The sequence below is a fragment of the Gopherus flavomarginatus genome, chromosome 2, assembly GCF_025201925.1.
Source record: "Gopherus flavomarginatus isolate rGopFla2 chromosome 2, rGopFla2.mat.asm, whole genome shotgun sequence".
NCBI lineage: Eukaryota > Metazoa > Chordata > Testudines > Testudinidae > Gopherus > Gopherus flavomarginatus.
Genome location: NC_066618.1, coordinates 154966054 through 154990268, shown reverse-complemented (window position 1 = coordinate 154990268; position 24215 = coordinate 154966054). Strand labels below are relative to the sequence as shown.

At 45.5% G+C, this 24215-nt stretch overlaps 1 protein-coding gene across 2 annotated transcripts in view; it reads left to right on the top strand.

The window, feature by feature from the left end:
* LOC127044779 (hexokinase-2) overlaps positions 1 to 24215 on the top strand; it is a 67020-nt gene that overhangs the window by 15648 nt on the left and 27157 nt on the right. For both annotated transcript variants that reach the window (XM_050939925.1, XM_050939926.1), the window contains 5 exons: positions 12399 to 12547; positions 15460 to 15579; positions 18263 to 18358; positions 20982 to 21081; positions 21700 to 21883. In XM_050939925.1, the coding sequence (XP_050795882.1) occupies positions 12399 to 12547; positions 15460 to 15579; positions 18263 to 18358; positions 20982 to 21081; positions 21700 to 21883 (649 nt within the window). The remainder of the gene's footprint in view (positions 1 to 12398; positions 12548 to 15459; positions 15580 to 18262; positions 18359 to 20981; positions 21082 to 21699; positions 21884 to 24215) is intronic.

Here is a 24215-nt window from a genome sequence, read left to right as displayed (position 1 = left end):
GCACTTAGTGGTTCGCAGATACCAGACACATTGAAGGACAACGGCTAGGATCCTGGGCGAAGACTGTTCACCCCAACTCCAGGCTGGCCACTAGGCAGAGGAAAAACCAACTGGCAAGAATGGTCAATGCTTGATGCAAGGCCTGACTCTTAATTTGACTACATCAGTTTCATGTCAGTGTAGATGCAGTAGATTTATCCTGGTGTGAAATTGTTTTAACAGGAGACCTAGGCCCATCACCACCTTTAAAAATAGGAATAATACTGAGCTGTTACTCAGCACTTTTCATCAGGAGATCTCAAAGCGCTTTACAAAGGAGGTCAGTATCATTATTCCCATTTTACAGATGGGAGAAAAATGAGGTACAGAGAGGGGAATGTGGCTTACCCAAGGTCACCCAGCAGTCTAGTGGGAGAGTCAGATATCCTGAGTCCCAATCCAGAGCTCTGTCCACTAGGATACACTGCCTCCGTTTGCAGGATCGGTCCTGTCATAAACAGATAAGAAAAGTTAATAGCACAGAAGTACTTTATATCTCTTTGACTGTAAAGGGTTAACAAGATCAGTGAGCCTGGCTGTCACCTGACCAGAGGACCAATCAGAGGACAGGATACTTTCAGATCTTGAGGGAGGGAAATTTTTGTGCTGTGCTGTTAGTTTTGGTTGTTGTTCACTCTGGGGGCTCAGAGGGACCAGACGTACAACCGGGTTTCTCTCCAATCTCTCCAATACAGGCTCTTATAAGTTCAGACTAGTGAGTACTAGGTAGATAAGGCGAGTTAGGCTTATGGTTGGTTTTTTTATTTGCAAATGTGTATTTGGCTGGAAGGAGTTCAAATTGGTATTTTGCTGAAAAGATTTTAATTTGTACTTGTATACTTAGGCTGGGAGGGTGTTCCCAGTGTCTATAGCTGAAAGACCCTGTACCTATTCCATTTTAATTTACAAAGATAATTTTTACTGTTTTTCTCTCTTTAATTAAAAGCTTGTCTTGTTTAAGAACCTGATTGTTTTTTTTTTCTGGTGAGACCCCAGGGGACTGGGTCTGGATTCACCAGGGAATTGGTGGGGAGAAAGGAGGGAAGGGGGAGAGAGAGGTTAATTTCTCTCTGTGTCAGGATTACTGTCTCTCTCAGGAAGAGTCTGGGAGGGGGAAAGAGAAGGAGGGAGGAAGGTGAATTTTCCTCTCTGTTTTGTGATTCAAGGAGTTTGAATCACAGTGATCTTCCAGGGTAACCCAGGGAGGGGAAGTCTGGGAGAGGCAATGGTGGGGGAAGGGGTTTACTTTCCTTGTGTCCTTTGTGGGGACCAGCATGTACCAGGCACTGGAATTCCTGGTTGGTGGCAGCGCTACAAGTACTAAGCTGGTAATTGAGCGTAGAGAAATTCATGCTGGTACCCCATTTTTGGACGCTAAGGTTCAGAGTGGGGAATTAGACCATGACAGGTCCCCTAAACTATAAAGTACTGAGGGCCTTCTACTTTTGAAAGCATGTGCGGTGTAGAAAGCGCTCAGCACCCTGCAGGATCTGGCCATAGCTTTGTACCATAATTGTTCAGATAAAAATCAAAGGCATTTCTCATCTGATTAATCTTTGATACAAAAACAAGGAAACTGTGCAGATCAAAAGATACGGTACAGGAAGCATATTGCTGTTACACTCAAAGTTTGCCAGGGCAAGGCAGGGGTCTGGGTCTTACAGGTATGGCTGGTCTTGCAGGTATGGCTGTTGCATGCTAACCGACAATAATAGTGACAGCAGTGCTGATGAGCCGAGCGTGTTCGTTAGTAAATATCAGAGGGGTGGTCTGTTAGTCTGTATCCACAAAAACAATGAGGAGTCCGGTAGCACCGGACTCCTCATTGTTTTTGTTAGTAAAGTTTCTAGATAAATGACTGTAGGGAAACCGGTGTAGAATTTGATTGTTCCTTTAAAGAGAACGCTGAGAGGCTTAGGTGAGGGAGAAAAGAAGGATTTCTGGTTTAAAGTCAATTACATGCAGAGCGTGACATGGAATGGATACATGAGAAGGAAATTTGGCAGTGGTTTCCCACAGTTGCTGACATCCCTCCAGTAGAGCTGAACATTGGGGAGCCCTAAGGTAGCCAGGTGGCTGAGGTGTTAAGTAACCCTGTTGATTAGACAGACCTTGCACAGTACAGGCGAGGTGATGGCTGAGATGCTGGCAGCAGCTGGTGTCTGAGTGACACTGGTTCTCCCAACATTGTTGCTCTGGGGGAGCTGAACCAGCGTCAGCTGTGCAGGCAAAGGGATGGGGAATGGGTCTGCGACTGCTGAGACAGGAGATAAGCCGGGTGAGCTAGGGGTATGTAGAGGATCTGGAAGACTATGGGACAAATTCCTTCTGACTTCACTGGACCTGTATTTGCATGTGTCCTGGTGTGGCTCTTTGGCCCAAAGAGCATGGTGACCTCACTGGCACTGCTATAAAGACTTTGTATAGAAACGACCAACATGGGACCAGGTGGCCAGCATCCAGGAGAGGGAGAGGGAAAGGGAGGAGGAACTGAGCCACAGAAGAAGGCACCCATCTCCATTTCTCCTCCCATCTTCAGCTGCTCTGCTGTTGCTTTGCGCCCTCCCTCCCCCCCGCGCTGCTTCCGTTTGTGGTCCTGTCTACACTACAGCAGCAGAGCTATAGTGCTGTAATGTCCTAGCATGTATGGAAGGGCTTGTTCCATCGCTGCGGCTCATCCACCTTTCTGAGCACTGTCACAGGCATCTGGCAAGACCAGCTGAGCCCCAGAGTGTCTACGTCTTTGATTTACAGTCTCATGAGAACAGCTCCTGTGACTTTGGTGTCACTGACACCGAGCCATCATAGGGTGTGTCTGCAGCAGTGAGTCTCAGAGCCTAGGTCAACAGAATTCACGGGGCTGGTGCCTCAGCACTCAGAACGGCAGTGCAGACACTGTGGCTTGGGCTGTGAAGTTCATACTCATCCCCGGGCTTCAGAGCCTGAGCTCCAGCCTGAGCCCGGATGTCTACGTAGCTGTTTTTAGTGCCGTAGCCCAAGCACCGTGAGCCTGTAGACCCGAGCTCTGAGATTCGCTGCTGTGGGTTTCTGCTAGCTATGTCAACGTACTCGTCCGGACCCTATGCCAAATCCCATCCGGGGCTGGTCTCTGTTTTCACTAGCCTTCTTAGTAACTGCAGCGTCAGAGGAATCTTGGTGCTTTCCTGGAGCTGCTGCATCTTCTGCTTTTTAAACAGTAAAGCTCTAAACTTTGTAACGTTTCATCCAACGTTGCATAGTGACTTGCCTATCTATTGCTGCTCTCATGCCTTTGGGCAAAGATTCAGCAGAGGGATTTCTCTCAGGGGAACTATATCTTTTGCAGGGAGAGAATTTGTCTAATCATACAGGTTCTTCCATCTCTTAACTGCTCTGCAAGGGTGAATATTATTTTTTTGGTTAGGTTTAGTTTATTCCTGTGGTTGAGATCCCGTAGTCTAAAAAGGAGCTGAGATTTTGGCAGCCTGAACATCTTAGAGCCTGAATATCTTAGAGCTCCTCTCAATCTGTCGGTTCCAGGGAATTACTTCAGTTGACATCAGCCTAAGTAAGAGCAGAATCTGGCCCTTGATGTCAGCTTAGAGCTGCTGCTGTGCATGTCCAAACCAAGAGCCCGGTTCAAACCGATCACTAATATCGAGTTGCCGAATTGTTGTGTCACTAAGGGACAAATCCCATCATAAACTTCTTTACAAACCGTCTCCACGCCATTTTCACTTTTTCCTTGGTGATTGATGCTCACAGGTTCTGTCCTGTTTAAATAATCTGGGCGGGGTGGGGTGGGGATATATTTCCAGCATAGGTTCTGCTCTGGGTCTTGTGGTTAAGGCCTTGGCCTAGGGTTCATGAACGCTGGGCTCAGTTCTTTGTTTTGAGGACATGGGCTAGTCCGTTGGCATTTCTGAGCCATGCTTCCCCTGTAAAATGGGGATACCTCCCTCCCTTACAGGGGTGATGTGAAGCTGGGATGTTGAATGTGTGGTGCTGATACTACAGTGACTGGGGCTGTATAAGCGTCTAGATGGAATTGTTTGGTTGTCTAATACTTAACATGAGTGCCCCTTCCATGCTTTAGAAGCAATTGTAATCCACTCAGTCTTGCTCGAAAGCAGCCAGATTTTACAATTTTCAGGCCCTGTGGGAGTTGATAGTGCTCATTGCACAGCACCTCTTCAGGATGATTTGAGGGCTGTTAGTATCTTGCAGGATAAGGTTCCCAAATACATTGGTACCTACTCAAGTGAGATGCTGTTGGACAGTGAAAAAGAGCTAAATTCTCAGTTGTTACAACATATTGTAATGGGCAACAGGGTCTCCAGAGTCTTAGCTTAGAGGGAATTGGTGTTAGGGCTAAAGGAGGCTTCCCCTGGAGACAAAGACCAATAGTAGTTCTTTTATATAGCATTCTCCATCTGTAGATCTCAAAGCGTGTTACAAAGGCAAGGAAGCATCATTAACCCCACTTCACAGATAAGGAAACTGAGGCATAAGAGGTAGGCAGTTGCAGATCCTGAACTAGAGCCCCTGTATCCTGACTCTCAATCCAACACCCTATTCACTAGGCTGCGATCTCCCCATATGTCATAGCAAAGATGAGGCGACTGACCTTGTAATCTCAGAGCTCTGTGTTTCTCTCATTGTTCAAGGTGGATCTTTCTTAAAGGAGATCCTTATTGCTCCTTTTGGTCACCGAGCTCTCTTACCACCTATTTTTTGCTCTGAATACCATATGCTGCTATATGGGGCTTTTGAGATGGGTCAGCTGCATCTGAGCAAGCAGCTGTTCTCTGTATCCAGAAGGAGAACGTTATAAGCAGGCTTCTGCCACTCACGCTGCCTGTTTGCCACATGAGGGGTTAATTGAGACACTGATAACAACGTGCTGCAATAGAGAAAATGAATCTAAGGCAAATCTAGTGACACATTTTATTGGAAAGTGAAGTCTGATCTAAATGTGTCTGCTTTGTGCAATAGGCATTGGGTTTCCCCCTAGCACTTGAAAGTGTGGGTGGCATTTGTCCATTTCCTTCTTCCCCATCTCTCTCACTGTTTGGTGACCTGAAATAGAGGAAGCGTTAGTCAGGAGGGTGCAGTGTTATAGTTGCATAACCATTTTATGCCACACCTTTACTAAGTGAAATGGCTCTTGGAAGCTATGAACACGCAGCTTGCTCTCAGCAATGCTGAATCTCTTCTGTTCTCACTAGTTTAACTCCACTGACTTCAACAGAGTTTCTCCTGACTTGCGCTGCAGAGTAAGCAAGAGGAGACCCAATCCCTGTGTCCTCTTGCTTAGGCCCTGAGCAAACACAAGTCCTGCTGGAAAGAATGGTATGTTCAGTTACCAGGTTTTAATCTCTAAAGGCTCTGTTTGTTTTCTCAATAGGGTAGGCAGTTCATATCCCTTGCCAGCTGATTGTTTTACTTCCCCTTGAAATCTGTGGCAGCCAGGTTACTGGAATATTTTGCTCCTTTGCTTTGCCCTATGGGATGGAATCCTGAAATGTCACTTTCATTCTGAAGATGTGATTTCTTCTTAATGTTACATCCTTCCCCATGTTACCATAGACAGATATGTCACTGCATATACACACCAATGTAATACCCACGTAGGAGTTGGACTAACACAATATGCAATGGAATGCCTGAATCCCCAAGTATATCAGTGTACTTAGAATGGGATTGTGAAAGAAACCTAAGGGAGTTAGATACCGAAATCTCATTGAAATTCAGGGAACTTTAGGTACTTTGAGGCTTGATTTTTTTTTTTTCTTCCCCTAAGTGCTGAGCGCCCATAACTGAAGTAAATGGGAGAACTGTGTGATTGCCCTACCTGGAAAAGCCAGGTCACAACACATGTGGGTTTGAAGGACTTTAAATATATTATACTTATATACACTGTATTAGATATAGTTTATAGAGAATGTCCGATCTGCATGAAACTTCAGCTCTGGTATTGTATTATACTCAGTACTGACAGAACCGAACAAAGTAGTTCCCATCTGATGATAGGTTTTTATTTTAATCGTCAGGTTAAACTGCTTAAACTTACTGGGCCTGATTCTGAACTGACTGTTTACCCTGGGGTTACGCCATATGTTTACACTGATACGAAAGCAATATTATGCTACTCCTATAACCTAATTTGGCACAGATGTGTTGAAGTTTAAAATGCTTACCCTTTTTTTCAGCCTGGTTCTTTAGCTAGAATGATCTAAACTTTATGGAATAATCGCAGCAATATGTTTAGTTGGTGGATCCACAACAATGAGATTGTAACAGGCACAGAAAAGTCATTGAAAAAGCTGTGTTGTGGTGTGTGTCCACCCACCCCCTTTGTTTCCATGTTGGACAAAGTCTGGAGCGGCTCCAATTTTTCCTCTGTCTCTCTTTTTTTTTTTTTTTTTTTTTAAGCTGACTAGATTGAATATTCCAGATCACTTCAACAAACCTGTGTGTGAGTCAGTGGAGTCTTAGTCTGCTCAGTCATGGAATTCTAAAGTTCTGTACAAGGGGTGTGGTGGGGAGAATGGAGTGAAAACAAATTTAAAAGTAAATTTTAAAGTTAAGCAAAAACATCCATTTCCCGAGCTTCTGTTCCAGCACCTGTTTACCCAGATCAGGTCGAGGATGGTGTAAGCCACAGGATTTCAGTCCCCCTTTTTGTTCAGGGCTTCCATTTTATTTTTTTCAAGCTAACACATGCATGGATCATGTCATGTAAGCTCTTTGGGGCAGGGACTTTCTCTCGCTATGGGTATGTCTATGCTGCAGTTGGAGGTGTGACTGTGTCACATGTAGGTATACTCTCACTAGCTTTAATCTAGCTAACTGTGGACTTGGGCTGCACCTAAAACTTAAGTTGTCCTAGCTATGTTGCTCAGGGCTGTGAAAAATTTCACGCCCCAATCACTGTCATTCGGTTGACTTAACCCCTCGCAGTGTGGATGCAGCTAGGTCGGCAGAAGGAAGGTAGGAAGCATCAATATTACAGTATTAGCAGCGCAGCTGCAGCCCCGTAGCTGTGCCACTGTAGTGGCTGTAGTGTAGACAAGCTTCAGCTACCAATAGCAGTGAAGCTGTGGCAGCACAGACTGGATGCCTGAATAATGACCCAGTGTCCAGGCAGGCTTGTACAGCCCATGCTGCCGCAGCGTCACTGCTGTTGGTATTTGCAGTCGCTAGATGAAAGCCAGCTCAGGTATATCTCCATATGCTGCCACCACACCTCTGATTGCAGTGGAGACATACCCTGAGTGTATACAGCATTTAGCACAATGGGGCCACGATCTCCATCGGGGCCTCCACGCACTATCATAATGCAAATAATATTCTTTAATTGGCATCTCCAATCATAGCTGGATTTTCCTCTTAGCAAAAACATCCTTCCAAAAAAGACTCCCTTTTCTACCCCTAAAAAACAACCCCACCCAGCCCAGAACACTTTTCTCTCCCCCAGAAACCCTGGGAGTCGGTCTGGATGGCCAGTCCCATCCATCAGACACTTTATAACACCTTGACATTAAACCGGATCCGAAAAGCCCCAGAGGTGGCTCTTCTGTTGCTGCTGCTGCTGCTGCTAGTGTGTCTTGCAATCCCATGCTGGTATCAACTATAATTACTGTGTCTCAGTGTCTTGTATGGCAACAGGTGTTGAGTTGCTCCTTGGATGGAAGCTATTTTGGTAAGACCGTGTGACCTGGATACTTAGCTGCTGTTGGTGTGCAAGGGCAGTACAGGATTTAGAGGAAATCCTAGTTTGTGCAACTACAGACTTTTACATTCGAAAGGCTCGATCCTGCCAGATTATGAGCACTTCCCACAAGGGGCTTGTGGTAAGATGAGGCCCTGAAACATAAACCCTTGTATCAGGGGCCCGGTATGAGGCCAAAGGCCTGAATTAAAGTAATAGTCAAGACTTTGTTAACATAAAGCAAAGTTAAACTGTGAGCCAGAGGCAGGCCCTGCTCACAGAAGCTGTCAAAGAAAGGGCTGATGTTGCAAAAATACACATAACTAAAAGTTACTGGACACAAGAGATAAACATATGCCAGAATGATACCAGAACACTCCGATACTTGCACATTCCACACGGATAACAAAGATCAGGCGGACCCATCCTAAAGAGAGGGGCAAAAGAGTAATATGATGGAGAGAGTTGTTTTTGTTCGAACCAACCTGTGCAAGGTGACAGGCAGTAGCATACTATGTAGAGGGGTTGTACCTCAATACGTCAGGAGTGATGTGTAACTTCTTTGTACCTGTGTATAAGAATGCACCCTTGAGGAGTTGCCTTTGTCTGGCCTAGGGGGCAGTGGTAAATCCCACCACTGACTGAGCCGGTCCATTGTCAGGGATATGTACTAGCAGAACTGTAGACATCTGATCCAGGGAGCTAGAGACTATGATTCATTTGGCAATAAACCTGGCCGGATGGCTTTGTAACTTGTCGGAGTCTGTGGTCATTGGAGATTCTCTCAGGGTCTGCTGTGGCGGTGATCTGCAGAGCCGGGGCAGCACACAGAGGGAACACACGCATGCAGCCGACTGTTATCAACATTGAACAGAGCAGAGCACCACTGGTGACGTCTGACAACGGGCGTTGAAAATACTTAGAGCCTGGCAGCTTTTAAATGTCCCTTCAGGTGTTTTGCACCAATCACTTGAGAAGAGAGGGAGATTAGTGCTTTTGGAAATGAAACAAAGGCCTTCTCTGTAACTGGGATTAGCCTGTCTTGAACACAGTGCAGATCCTGGCTTTCCCTACAGGTTGTTGTGGTGAAGTTACACCGGTTGCCGCCCATTGGTGGTTGAGTCTCAGATATAGACAAGGTCTGTCTTGGTGACTGTTGCAGGAGCCAGAGAAACTAACAAGCTTGCTGAGGAGGAGGGCTCCATTTTAGCCACCTGACTCCATTAGTTTTCAGACCCTCTTACCTTGGTGCAGTGGTGATCTAAGCTATCTGACCTGCCAATTGGGTATCTCAAGGAGAGAAGCAGTAGTGCCTTGTTGGGGTTTTATGGCTGTAGAATGGAAGTTGTGATTCTTGAGTTCAAATCCCAGCTGTGCCCCTGAATTGTTGTGGCCTTGTGCAAGTCCCAAAAGATGTCTCTCTCTGCCCTGTTTCCTTATCTGTGAAATGGGGATGAAAATAAATTTACCTTGCAGAAGGGCTGAGAGTCTTTTGTTTATGTTTAAAAATGGCTTTGATATCTGGGTGAAAGACATTGCGCTATGCCAAGCTTCGTTGTCACTGACACCCTACCTAAAATTAAAGTGGCTACGTTTTATTTTTAAAAATAAATCTCACGGCACCTATCCCAAGCTCTCGATTTTCATGGAAGCAGATGCCTCTCATATGCAGATACTGGAGCAGAACTCAATGTGATTCACATGCAGTTCCCTGCTCTAGGGTGCTCAAAGGCATTGGATTATTGTTAGAGAAGGCACAAGCTGTGATCTAGGTCCCAGGTTGAAACACCACATAATTCTCCGCTGCTTGGCCCGGGCGTGGGGATGTTGTTTGAATCCTTATAAAGATGGGTTGATTGGGGGCTGTCCCATGCTTGCTAAATAATGACCTAATCAGTTTGGCATTTCCTCCTTATCACATGAGTGTAAGTAATTAGGGCGTAACCAGAGTGTCACAGTCTGGGCAAATCTTTTGCTTCCTAGTTTGCTGAGGAGGATAAAATGGGATTGACAGGAGGGTGCCCTTGAGAATCTGGCACATGTTTCTCCCTCCTTTCCTTGGTGATCAGCCACCTTCCTCGCAAGGTCTGCCAGCCCCAGGGTGAGAGATCCAACTCCGATCTCTCACAAGGGAGTGCACAGCCGCTGCCTCAAACCCTGGTGTCCCACATGGCATCTCACCACCCTTACCACTAAGCGATTGAGCTGGCTCAAGTTTAAACTCTCTTCATCATGGCAGCTTGGGATTGCTTGTGGAAGGATGATTTAGACGAGATTTTAGAAGAAATTATCCTCTGGGATCTGATCTTGGCAAGTTATTAGTTTTCCAGGAGTGCAAGATATTTTAAACAGGAGATTGGGGGTGGGGTGGGGGGTCAGGGGAGAAGAGGCAGCTTTACAGAAATGAGCAGTTGTTTCAGCTCTGATTTTTTTTTTCACACCCTCCTCCAAGTTTTTGCAAAGTCAACCCCATAATCGTTCCAGCCAAGCTATCGTTACTGCCGAATGCCCTTTGGATTCAGACAGTAAACTGTCTTTGCTGCAGGACACCTCATGGAAGACACTAACTGGCTCAGTGTCATTGGAATACTAATTAACTACATTTTTTTTTTGTTTCAACTGTAGCCCCTTCATAAAAGCATCATTGAGCACATTGCAGTCCCTAGGCACTGTAATCTGTCTGGGGTAGCCAGCACAGCAGATTTGGTGTGTTCAGAAATTAAGAGTGCTGATAGTGGGTTTTTTTCCCCACCCTGCTCTCCCACCCACAGTTCAATATTTAATATAGTAAGCTTGGCGCTTCCACCAGTAATGCTGGCCATTAAACGTCCTTGTCCTAAACTCAGCAGTGGCCTATTATGGTGTCTGGAAAAACAAAATTGAATGCTTTTTTAAAAATAGAATTAGCAACCCATCTCCTCTGGGAGGTGGGTTCAGCTCAACAACTCTTGCAAATCATTACAGGCTTCCTAAAGCAAATTAATTTAAGGGAGGCTGTATTCCAGAGAAACTGTGTGTTAAGCTACGCTCGGCAGACCAAGCCAAATCACTCTGTGTTATCGGAGTCTGTCTCGCCTGCATTTGTGTTTGTAACTCTCCACTAACAGCAACCAAAATAGGCAGATAAACTCGATTCACTTTCCCTCTCTGCTTGTCATGCTGGTCGATTACACTGCTTTGAAGTAGTAGATGATTTACACTGCTTTGCATCCCTCTAATGATGAGGGATTTGGAGACAGCCTTGAGATTTAGGGTTGTATATCTATCTTATGTTTTCTGCCTCCCCCCTGCATCGTTATAGGTTCTGACCAGTTCACAATCTTAGGTTATGTCTACACTTGAAGCTGTGGGGTGTGATTCCCAGCTTGGGCAGACCTGCTCACACTAGTTGACATAGAAGTAGCATGCTAAAAATAGTAGCGTAGCCATGCTAGCGTAGGCTGTGGCAAGCGGTGGCACCTAACCATGTCGAGTACAAACCCACCTGAAACCTGTGGGGAAGAACCTGACTTCTGCTTTCAGCCTGTCTCTTGCTAACTTTGCTTTATATTAGCAAGGCTTGACCGCTACTTTAGTTCAGGCCTCAGGCCTCACACCAGGCCTCTGATACAGGGCCTTATGTCTTAGGCTCTCTTTCTAGTACAGTGCTCTTACTCCCATTTTCCCTGTTGGCCACTGGGCTCTGTGCCAGTTTTATCCCAGCGTAGGTGAGAGGAGAATGGAGTCCTGTATTTACAAAGTTTGCCCAGGTTTGTGGCAATGGTCCTGTGATGCTTCAGGGGTGTCTTTCCATTCTGTCCCTCTGTGATCACTCAGTCTCTCCTATTTACACTTCAAAATCCTTTCTTCAAAAAAGCCCTGCTTTGAAACTGGTCCCCTGTGTTCGAATTACTCAGCATGGAGATGGAGCAACTCTCCGGAGGTCACACAGCAATGCAGCAGGAGAGTCAGGAACGGCATCTGGCCTCCTGGCTCAATTCCTCTGCTCTAACTAAGACCATGTGGCCTCCAGCCTTAAAAACAGCACCGTCTGCTCTGTGTGGACTCGGAAGATCTCGTAACTCTCTGTATGAGCTATTTGTGTCACAGGCCACAGTTCCCCAACCACCTTGTGCAACTTGCTCTGGCTAGTTGCCTCCTCCTCCTCCACAGAGCTGCTTGCATTTTAGCTGGTTGAAGGGGTCCCTGGATGTCAGATTGATTCCTGAGGGGGTAATTTTCACCCCCTCCACCCAAAGGGATAGCTGTTTAGAAAGTGGGATTCACTTATGGCAGGTGGGCACTGGCAGTATGGCCGTCACTCTTCCTTGAGAGCAGCTTTTCAGCTTCAAGTTCCGTTCAGGGGTGTGTCAGCAGGGTCTAGCCAGGAGAGAAGCTCACTTAGACCTTTTCCTGACCACGCCTTATTTCTGTGGTGGAGCTGGCTGGCGGCGTCTGCCCAAGGAGGGATTGCAGGACGATTGCACTAAACGGGGAGATTTCAGCAAACCAGTAAAGTGCCAGAAACCACTATTGCTTATTGTTAAAAGCAGCCTAGTACCACTGCCAGCGGTAGCATATTTGGTCCATGTAAATAGGCAGTTATTATGTAGCTCCATTTTCAAGATGTGCGTGTGAATAGGACAGCGGCCTCTAATACGATATTCTTCTCTCTTTGCGCCTGCAGAGAATGGAGACTTCTTGGCTTTGGATCTTGGCGGTACGAACTTCCGTGTGCTGAGAGTGAAGGTGTCTGATAATGGCCTGCGGAAGGTAGAAATGGAGAATCAGATCTATGCCATTCCAGAGGATCTCATGCGTGGGAGCGGGGTACAGGTAGGTTTAATATCTCCCCCTCCCCCCCTCGCCCTTTTGTTCCCCAGCGCACATTCTCACCCAGCCTGCTGTGTCTTCCCGACATGATTCTCCTGGGTATCCGAGAAGGAAACAACCCGTGCTCACATGCGACAGCCATCGGGGCTGTGTAAGTGCAAAAAGCCAAGGCTTTTAAAAGCGACTAATAATTTCAGGTACCTTGGGCCTTGCCTTCACTAGTAAAGGTGGGCTTTTAACACGCATTGTATTGCCCTGGTGTAGACAGGCCAGTTTGTATTTTAACATATGGTAGCTGGTAGGTATCTGCACTAGGGTTCACAACTAATGTGTTCAAACTACAACTTGCCATCTGTCCCCTAGGGATTTCTAATAATACGTGTTAAATGCACCTTTTTTCCTAGTGTCAACATGTCCACCATTCTCCTGGATGCCCAATTTGAGACCCCTTAATGGGGCCTTGTTTTCAGATGGCAGGTCCTCAGCACTCTCTGTAAATTAGGCCCCTTAAAGGGTATCTCATGCTGAGCATTCAAAACTGCCAGTCACTAAAAATCTTGGCCCTAGAGAGGGTGGTACTCTGGTCTGCCCTGAGTAGATGCCAGCATTGAAAGGACAGAAGTAAAGCAGAGCACGTGTAGCTCTAATTCCCCTCTGATTCCATCCTCCCCTAACTGTGCCTAATCCCAGTTTTAATCTTACTAAAAGGTCTTCTCCCCACCCCAGCCCCACCCTCTGGCCACTGCCACTGCCCATGAGTTCACATGACGTCTGGCAGCATCATATCTGCCCTAGGGAGATGCAGGAACCATGCAGTGGAAAGATGCTCCTCTGCTTGGTCAGAAGTAATAATCAATAGCCACTTTCTTGTCCAGGGAAATCCGTTTCGTTGTCCACGTGAGGGGGGTGACACCCAGTGGGTGCTGTGATGACGTGCTCAGAGTTCATCCTCTGCAGCTCGGTATGAGGCGTGTGTGCTCTGGATAGAGGGGAGGCGAGAGTAGAGCAAGGAGATTGTAGTATCATTGCAAGATGCTGATGTGGGGGGAATTAAAGATGTTAGGAGTCAGCACACCTGGGTTCCAGGGTCACCTCTCCCACCAACCTGCTAGTCCCTTCCCGGCTCTGTGCCTCAGTTTCTCCCTTTGACTTGTGAGTCTAATCATGCCCACCATTAATAGAGTGCTTTGAGATGGAGAGATAAAGAACTACGTAAGTGTAAAGTAGAGACAGGCAGGTGACGAAACACGTTGTCTTCTAACCCTTTCCTTGTACTGTTGATTTTGGCTCAAAATAAATACAAATGGAATAAAATAACAGTGCGCATTGTATGGGAGAAAATAGTTTGACACAAAGTAAATGTAAATAGAATAAAATAATAGTAAATGACTGTTAAGGGAGATGACTGTTGTGTGTGAGTCCTAGGGAATATAGTTTTTAAATGGTAATTCAGTCATCCCCCCCCGCCCCTTTGCTTTATACCACTTGAAGACAAACAGGTGTAATCTGTCTGTCCAGCTGTCTTTGCTTTTCTCAATAAAGCCTTGTGCATAGAAGGCACTTTAAAGTCCCTTGCAGAGAAATGTTAATGCTTTAAATGAGATTCATCACTATGTGGGATTTACAGTCTGTCAAGAAGGGAGGAAACGCCTTGGAATAAACAGCTGAGGGAACTGGAGTTCAGTGCTCTGTTCTCTGCTGAGAACTTAGAAGAAAGAAACTAACGGATAGTGAGGATTGAACCATGGTCAGCTTGGGTGATGCAGCAGGCAGAATCTTGTCTATGTTGGGAATTTATCTCTATTCCAGCCACCTACTGGGCCCCTTGTGCTGATAGACAAATTTGCGCCCTGGCACAGACCCCGGCTTGACACCTGAGTTCAATGCATTAGTGCAAATCGCTGCTTATCACAGTTTACCTTGTCTACACTAGGTGTTTGCACTGGTGGGCGGCTACTGTTTAAAAGAGCTACCCTGCAAATCTTCGGTTTGGTGAGGACATAACTAAATCTCGACTGCATTTATTGTGTTTAACACATTTCTGTGAAAACTCATTTCAAATCCTCCATGCAGTCAAGGTCTAAAGAACCAAGTAAGAGAGGTTTTTTCTTTATCAAAGGACTGGACCATCCTGAACTATCAAGGGAATCCTAATATTTTGCTCTAATATCCTAGGTTCCAAGACCTCAAAGCTCCTGATAAAAAAAACTAGCTAGTTCCTTCTACTCTCGCTGTGACAGAGGGCAAACTGAAATGCAGAGAGGTGAAGTGACTTGTCAAAACTTGCAGAGAGTCACCAGAAGAACTAGGAACAGAACCCAGGAGTCCTGAATCCCAGAACTCCTGCTTCAGCCATGAGATATCAAATTCCTTTCCCAAAAAGTTGTTTCCATCTCTGAAAATCTCCCAGATCGATACATAGAAGACATGCTTAAGGATTTATTTTAAACTAAGCAAACTACACCTAGACGCTATGGTAATGGACAACTGATAAGTGAGTCTTAATAATAACTGTTTGGATTTGTATTACGATGTGTTCTATAAAGTCCCAGAATACCAAACCGGTAACAATCAGGAATATAGATACAGTACAGGGAATGCTTTACATGCCTGTGAAAGTTTCCACCAGTGTTACAGGTAGGCTTATAGATAGTGGCCATAAGTTTCCTTACTTGGAGGAAGGTTACTCTCTAATTGTATTGCTTGAGCTAAGATGAGTGACGTTGGCAAGTGAAACACAGTTAATGGCACCCACTGGAATGTAGGATCCAGCGCATTCAGTTGTGAAATGATCCTGACCTGACTTTGTGCTGACCCATTCCAATGGGTGCCGGATTGGGACCTTACGCTGAATAGACAGATTGAGGTGACTCAAGGTCTCAGCAGTCTAATGGGTGGTGATACCTGTTCCACAGCTGTTTGATCATATTGCTGAATGCCTGGCTAACTTCATGGAAAAGCTGAACATGAAGGACAAGAAGCTGCCCCTTGGATTCACCTTCTCTTTTCCTTGCCACCAAACCAAACTGGATGAGGTAAGTGACACTTTTACATCCTCTGGCTTGTAAGCCATAATAGATTGATCTGCAGGCTGAGGCTGGGCTGCTGCCAATGACCAGGAGAGGCGAAAGGGACAAGTGGCTGGGTTTTAATTACACCCTATGGTTTTAGCTTTGTCTGCACATGGAAGTTACACCAATTTGACTTAAATGGATTTTTTTAAACCGATGTAGTTAAACTGGTGCCAACCGCAGGGTGGATTTTGGCTTGCTTCAGTTTAGTTTATATTTGTTCCCTTAAACTGGCAAAGACCGTAAGCATGTCTTCATGCACTATGGCGGCATCTTCACTAGGAAAAAAGGTGAGTTAGGTACCATATGGTAACTAATATGAAGTAAAATTCCGAACAAACTGCCTTGTCTTCATGAGGGTTGTACCTCTTGCTAGTTACCATGTGTTAGCTAACATGAGGTAAGGAAATGCCTCTTTTACATGCTGTCACATGGAACTTCAACTCTTTGGTGCTTAGTACTGATCTGTTTCTATGGCACCATTAATGTGCAAGACATTTTCCTGACAAGTAACCAAGAAGATTGCTGCCCTGAGGCATTTACGCTGCAAATTAGGGAAATAAGATAATGAGAGATGACAAGAAACCATTGGGGGAAGGTGGGAAAAGGACAAGAAACAAAGGGGGAGGGTAAAATTGCTCCTGAGGGCAGCCTAGCTTGCAAAGGGAGTGTTATTTACAAGGCTCCTAGCTGATTATATTTTGGGATTGTTTTTGTGAATAACACCAGCTGTGTGCTTCCACGCTGGCTGAGAAGAGGATTTTAGAGGACGGATTGGATGGCCGACGAAGGCAGCTGTTTATCACACAAGTCGAGGGAGGCTGTTAGTGGCAGAGGGGGCAGGGTGGAGACAGATCTGGAGCCTCAGGTGCAGGAAGGAGAGACGAAGGAAGGACTGAGATGGGAGCAGGGCAGGAGGAAAATGAACTGAATGCAGGCACTGGATGTGGAGGGTGTGCAGAGTAAGGTAAAGCAGATCCAAATACCTCAGGACATGTGTCCCCTCGCTAAACGCAAACAGACATGTCAAGCACCGCATCATTCATACCATGCCACACTGGATGTAACATAGCAGGCATGCTCCTCTTCCCACTGAAGTCATCGGCAATGCTTCTACCAGGGAGCAGGGGCAGGCACTCGTGCAGGGACTGATGTGCTGTCAGCCGTGCTTAGCAATTGACTTGTTACATGGAGGGACTCAGTTGACCTCAGTCGCCTGATGGACTGTCTGTGGCATCGGGAGCCCAAGGTGAAATTTGCTTGTTTAGCATCCTCCAGATGCATGTATGTCATTTTGCTTGTCACGTGCCCTCTCCTCTGGCACCTTTGTGTGTGTGCCTCCTTTTCTACCCGTTCCCCGCCATCATAACTGGAATGCTAAAAACTCTATTCATCTCTCAGAAATGTAGCCAGCTAGCTATTTCTCTCCCCCTTTGACACATTCTCCATGTGCAGCGAATACTCCATCGTAAAGATGCCCACGTGCTGCATGACAAGTTGTTAACCTTGCTGCGCTAGAGCATGAGGAACAATATGAGTTTCTATTCACTTTTTCTTTCCTTATACTTCCCCTTCACTTTCTCTTGGGAAAGCAGGGTAGTCCAGTGGAAAGCCATGGGGTTTGGAGCCAAGAGATCTTGGTTCTATTCCTGGTTTGGAAACTGACTCATTGGGTGGCCTGGGGCAAGGTACTGCTTTGTCTTTTTCTCAGTTTCACCATCTGTGAAATGGAGACTTTTTGAGTATCTTGGCAGGGGGTTAGTCTAGATGACCCTGGTGGTCCCTTCTGACCCTATGATTCTAAAGCACCTTGGGACCTAGGGAAGAAAAGCTCTGTATAAGAGAGAACAGAAGATGTCACTGAAGTCCTTTCAGAGTGGGAGCTAATCAAATTCCACAGCTGTGTGGCCATGATATTCCTGCTATTATCGATATCTCTTAAACCTACTGGTCATAGTAGAAGTCCCAGTCGCAAAGTGCCTTCTGCTGCTCATGGCAGATGATTAGATTTGTATGGAAAACCTCAAGCACTGAAGACTGTTTTTAATCAGAAGCCGTCTGACACCCTGAGCTCTTTGGGAAGCATCCTCATAAACTCAACTCTGTAGAATCTGGTCAGCCTCACCCTGTGCTTTGCATTTCTAATGCGGGTGGAAGTAAATGACTAACTCCCCATCCCACCCGTATTTTGATGGCATTGTTGAGACTCAGGGCAGGTTAACACGTAAAATGCTGCAGTGAAGATGCTGCTACGTCCACAGGGTTGCCTGTCATGTTAGTGTCATTAATCCATTTCCTGTTGACATAACGCTGTCTACACCGGGTCTGTATAACTTGTGTCGCTCTGGGGTGTAGATTTTTCATATCCCTGAGCAATGTAATTATACCGATGTAAGTTTATAGTGTAGACTCCTTGCCAGTGTAATCACATTGTCATAACATACACACAACAGTGCCGCAACCCATCCCAGGAACTTACTGCAGTAAGTTGTATCAGTGGAAGCCCTTGTCTTATACCAGTGCAGTTGATTTACAGTGGAGAAGGATTTTTTTTTTCCAAAAATCCCCAGAGTAGCAATAGGGCCTTAGAGAAAGATGGCTGAAGACTCTGGTGTGATAATATGGTTGTTCTTATTTCTTTTCGTAGAGTATCCTCGTTACATGGACTAAAGGGTTCAAATCCAGTGGCGTGGAGGGGAAAGACGTGGTTGCCATGATACGTAAAGCCATCAAGAAACGAGGGGTAAGCATTACCTGTGTGCTGAACTCTCCGGTTGTTGGGAATCAGCTGCTCTGCCCTAGGCATTCTATTCGGCTTTGGAACAGAACAAAGAGAATGTGTATAAATCCTAGTCTTGATCTAGCGCACTGCCCTCCACACGGGGGGGAAGGTATTGTATTTCAAGGTATTCACATAGTGCTTTTCCCATCCTGGAGGAACCCAGTCTATCTAAATGCCAGCAGTGGCTGTACTTGGCTTCAGACCCGAGACACTAAAGGGTTGTCAGTCAGATTGATGCACTCTTCATCTGGAAACAAATGCAAGACAGCTATGCTCTCTCTTTTTTTTTTTTTTTTTTTTTTTTTAAAAGCCAAACAAACTTCCTCTTCCTTTTTTTTTTTTTTTTTAATCAGGTTAGAGCCTGTTAGTCGAGGATTACAGCAAACATTGTGCTTTCGCATGCTCATGCCCTACTCTTTTCTTTATGTTGTTCTCGTGCAGGCTGCATTATCAGCTGTGAAAGTGGGTGTGCACAAAGAACTACTTTAGCGCTGAATTCACTCCTGCTCTGAATTGCATATTGTTGGTATACCTTCTGATATCACATTTATTCTGGCATCTAGAATGACTGGAGATAGGGAGAAAAACAAATGTAGTAACCTCTGCCTCCATTTCCCCATCTTTCCCTGTAAATCCTTAAACAGCTTTGTCATGGTATAATTCCCCACTCTGAACCTTAGCGTCCAAAAGATGGGGTGTCAGCATGAATTCCTCTAAGCTCAATTAGCAGCTTAGTACCCGTAGCGCTGCCACCAACCAGGAATTCCAGTGCCTGGTACACTCTGGTCCCCCAAAAACCTTGCCCGGGGACCCCCAAGACCCAGACCCTCTGGATCTTAACACAAGGAAAGTAAACCCTTTCCCTCACCATTGCCTCTCCCAGGCTTCCCCTCCCTGGGTTACCCTGGAAGATCACTGTGATTCAAACTCCTTGAATCTTAAACAGAGAGGAAAATTCACCTTTCCCCCCCCTTCTCTCTCCCCACCCAGACTCTCCCTGAGAGAGAAAGTAATCCTGACACAGAGAGAAATTAACCTTTCTCTCGCCCTTCCCTCCTTTCTCCCCACCAATTCCCTGGTGGATCCAGACCCAGTCCCCTGGGGTCTCACCAGAATAAAAAAACAATCAAGTTCTTAAACAAGAAAAGCTATTAATTTTTACTGTTTTTTTTCTCTCTTTAATTATCTTTGTAAATTTAAGATGGAATATGTCACAGAGTCTTTCAGCTATGGACACTGGGAATACCCTCCCACCCTAAGTATACAAGTACAAATTAAAATCCTTTCAGCCACATACAAATTTGAACTCTTTCCAGCCAAATACACATTTGCAAATAAAGGAAACAAACATAAACCTAACTCGTCTTATCACCTAGTACTTACTATTTTGAATCTATAAGAACCTGTATCAGGGAGATTGGAGAGAAACCTGGTTGCATGTCTGATCACTCTCAGAACCCAGAGAGAACAACAACCCAAAAACTAACAGCACACACAAAGACTTCCCTCCCGCAAGATTTGAAAGTATCCTGTCCCCTGATTGGTCCTCTGGTCAGGTGACAGCCAGGCTCACTGATCTTGTTAACCCTTTACAGGCAAAAGAGATATAAAGTACTTCTGTTCTATTAACTATCTATCTGTTTATGACAGGCTTGAGATCTGACTATGCCTCTCTTCCCTGTACAACTCCTCAGCTGACTGCTTGAGCTGATAACCCTGTGACTAAAACAGGAAGTAGGGATGTTGGCCAGGAGTCTTTCAGGAAAGGTTGATTCCTCCAGAATTGCTTCCACTGCAAGAGCCTGGATTTCTTAGTCTGGATCTGCCAGAACCTAGATTTATTAACGCAGCACCAATTAACACTGATTCCTCCGACATTTTGGGGCAGGAGAGGGCTGTGGACTGGATAGATGTGAAGTTACTTCCGTGAGCATGATGACGTTGTCTGTACGGTTTATTGCATCTGTTGCAAGTTTTCCTTCCTGTATCATAACTTTTAGTCTTCTGAAAACACCAAGAGTCAGGGACAGATGGTTAATAGAAGTCTAGATAAATACATCTGTAACATGGCTACTTAGTTATCCTTCTCAAGGGAGTATTGAGATCCTTAATGAATGTTTGTGCAGTGCTTTGACATTGAATAGCACTATAAAAGGAACAATTTTTACTGAAGATAGTCAGCCTATTAATGTTCTTCCATCACTGAATCTGTGCTGATGAATGTTCAGCCCACACTTGAGCCATGGTTTTCAAAAGGAGCTAGTGATTTTGAGTGCTGACCTTGAGATGGAGCTGATAAGAAGTGCTGAGCCACCTGCCCTGTGAATATCTGCCCCTTCATGGTATCTCCAGCTGAGCACTGAGAAATCGAGCAAGCCAAAATAATTAGTCACAGCTAATAATCCTGACCCAAATGAGGCTGAATATTTGTGGGCACGGATCCCAAATCTTGGCCTTGGAGCCTTGCTCTTTCTATCTGCTAAAGTAACAATTTCCCCAACCTCCACAATCAATCTTAGGAATGGGAAGTTTGGGTCAAACCTGACTTCATGGACTTGATGTCTCTCCCCTTTGCCTGTTTCAGGACTTCGACATCGACCTGGTCGCTGTGGTGAATGACACCGTAGGGACGATGATGACCTGCGGCTATGACGATCACAACTGCGAAGTTGGGCTCATTGTTGGTAAGACACAAAGTAACCTTGACAGGAAATAGATCCTGTCCAACTAATTTGATGTCCCTTTGATGAGATTACAAGTTTGACTGAGGAAAATAAGAGCAATGATGTAATATTCAAAGACTTCTATAAGTTGTTTGACTTAGTACCATGCAACATTTTGATTAAGAAGCTAGAACGATAACAATGAACGTAGCGTGCATCAAAAATTGTCTTAACTGACAGATCTCCAAATAGAACTGTAAATGGGGACTCATCACTGAATGTTTCTACTGGGAGGTCCCACAGGGATCAGTTCTTGGTCCTACACTGTGGAACATTTTTATGAATGACCTGGAAGAAAACACAATATCACTGACAAAATTTGCAGACAACCCAAAGAATGGGGGAGTGGTAAATAATGAAGAGGAGGGGGTTCTGATACAGAGCAATCTGGATCACATGGTAAGCTGGGCTCAGGCAAACAAGATACATTTCAGTATGGCCAAGTGTAAATGTGTGCATCTAAGAACAAACAATTTAGGCCATACTTATGGGATGGGTAGGAACTCTACACTGGAAGCAGTGATGAAGACCCCACCACTCCCTCTCCCAAGTGACTAACTCGTGATCTGCTTGACACAGGTACTGGTACCAATGCATGCTATATGGAGGAGATGCGGCACATTGACTTGGTGGAAGGGGACGAAGGGCGGATGTGCATAAACATGGAATGGGGAGCCTTCGGAGATGATGGCGTGCTGAACGACATCAGGACAGAGTTTGACCGTGAGATCGACATGGGTTCACTCAATCCAGGGAAACAACTGTAAGCAGATTCCTGGCTGTGGCTCAGATGTGGGAGGTGGTTTATATTGTATTGTCTGTCCTTCTATTGTGATTGTTTTGGTGTGAGGAAGAGGTCATGTAGGTTAACTGGGTTAAAGGACCCTAAAGGATGCAGGCTAGACCAATGCAAACCGGGACTGTACCACAAATTGGGGATGGCATTTCTGAATGAACTGCCAAGAGCAACCCCCTCCCCATATCTCCCTGCTTTACTTCATGTTCTAATGAATGGAATAACAGCTACTTCTGGATTTCCCATTCAGTGTAGTGATCATCACCCAAAGGCAAACAGCGTCATCTAGTGTTCATACCATCAGTGCAACCAACAGATATCACACTTGGTGAATGCGAGATTTATTTTAAAATTGGAGATGGACCCAGTCCATAAAACTTGGATCCAAGCTTCTTCCAAGATGCAGAAATAGTTTGGTTCTGGAGTTTTGGTTCAGGTTTTCTTCTGATCACAATGGATGGGAGAGGAAGTCACCTGAAGGCTTAATCCCCCCCCCTCCCCCCCCATGTACTGTATATATTAAGCATTTGATCCTTCAGTTGCATTTCTTTCTGTGCGCACAGTTCAGTCCACCTATTATCAAGGCAGCTCAAACCTTGCCCACAGGAGAAGTTGTAGCCCGCACATTAGCAATTTCCCCAGGATTCTGCAGACCATACAAACTCACCCACTGCAAGATAAGATGGGAGATGTGAGGTACATTTTCAAAGGGCAGATAGGCACTCAACTCCCATGTGCATCTTGGAAAATCTTCCGCAATGTTTCTAGTTTTAATTTGAAAGCCAGAATCCTCCAACAAGCATGTGCTCATTGTTACATTGGAGCCTGGATGTTACTCTGGTTTAACCAAAACTCTGGGATACTTGATGATTGGCCGTGTCCTCGGGGCTGTACGGTGATGGTTTGAAAAGTGGACCAGGCCTTGGACACACTTAAAACTTAGACTGATCTTGCATCGTCACTCAGGGAGATGAAAAATCCATACCCCCGAGTGCCAGTCTTTGCCAGCCTAACTCCCAGTGAATTCGTGGCTAGGTCAATGGAAGAATGCTTCGTTAACTAGCTGCTGCCACTCAGTGATTACCCACCGTGACAGGAAAACCTCTCCCAGGGTAGACGCTGTAGGAAGTGTCTACCCTATGGTGCTGTACTGCCATAGCAGTGCCACAGTAGCACCTGTACTGTAGATCTGGCCTCTAAGTGACTTAAGAGCCTAAGTCCCACTGACTTTCAGTGCTGCGCAGTGCTTCATCAGGCCACATTTACTCTACAAGCATCTGCCAGCAGAGCTGTGTTGGTCAGGGGTGCTGAAGAGTTGTGATCCCAGTCTGACGTAGCTGTGCCAGGAAAAGCTATGCTTATTTAGTCCTTGGGTGGGGAGGCTGGAATGTGTTCTACCAGTGATTATACTAATATAAGCTGCGTCCACACTAGGAGTGCTGGGCTGGTATCGTATGCAGGTACAGCTATGCCAGCAAAGCCTTTCTGTGTGTGTATCCTGCCTCAGGGACTGCGGCTCTACTCCTACAGAACTCATAAGCTCCATGGGGCTAATGCAAAGCTCCTACAAAGCACAGGTATTTCTCCAGACTAGAGCTCCCCAGTCTTTTTACTGAAGGTTTTGAAATGTCCCCCTGTGATTTTAAGCAAAATCTGGCAGTGTCTGTATTGGGCTACTATATGAGATCATAGAATCATAGAACTGGAAGGGACCTCGAGAAGTCTAGTCCAGTCCCCTGCACTCGTGGCAGGACTAATTATCTAAACCATCCCTGACAGGTGTTTTGCCTAACCTGGTCTTAAAAATCTCCAATGATGGAGACTCCACAACCTCCCTGGGCAATTTCTTCCAGTGCTTAACTACCCTGACAGTTAGGACCTTGTTCATAATGTCCAACTTAAACCTCCCTTGCTGCAATTTAAGCCCATTGCTTCTTGTCCTATCCTGAGAGGTTAAGAGAAACAATTTTTCCTCCTCCTTCTAACAACTTGTTACATACTTGAAAACTGTTATGCCCCCTCTCAATCTTCTCTTCTCCAGATTAAACAAACCCAGTTTTTTCAATCTTCCCTCATAGGTCATGTTTTCTAGACCTTTAATCATTTTTGTTGCTCTTCTCTGGACTTTCTCCAATTTCTTCACATCCTTCCTGGAATGTGGCGCCCAGAACAGGACACAATACTCCAGTTGTGGCCTAATCAGTGCAGAGTAGAGCGGAATTACTTCTCGTGTCTTGCTTACAACACTTCTGCTAATATATCCCAGAATGACATTCACCTTTTTTGCAACAGCGTTACA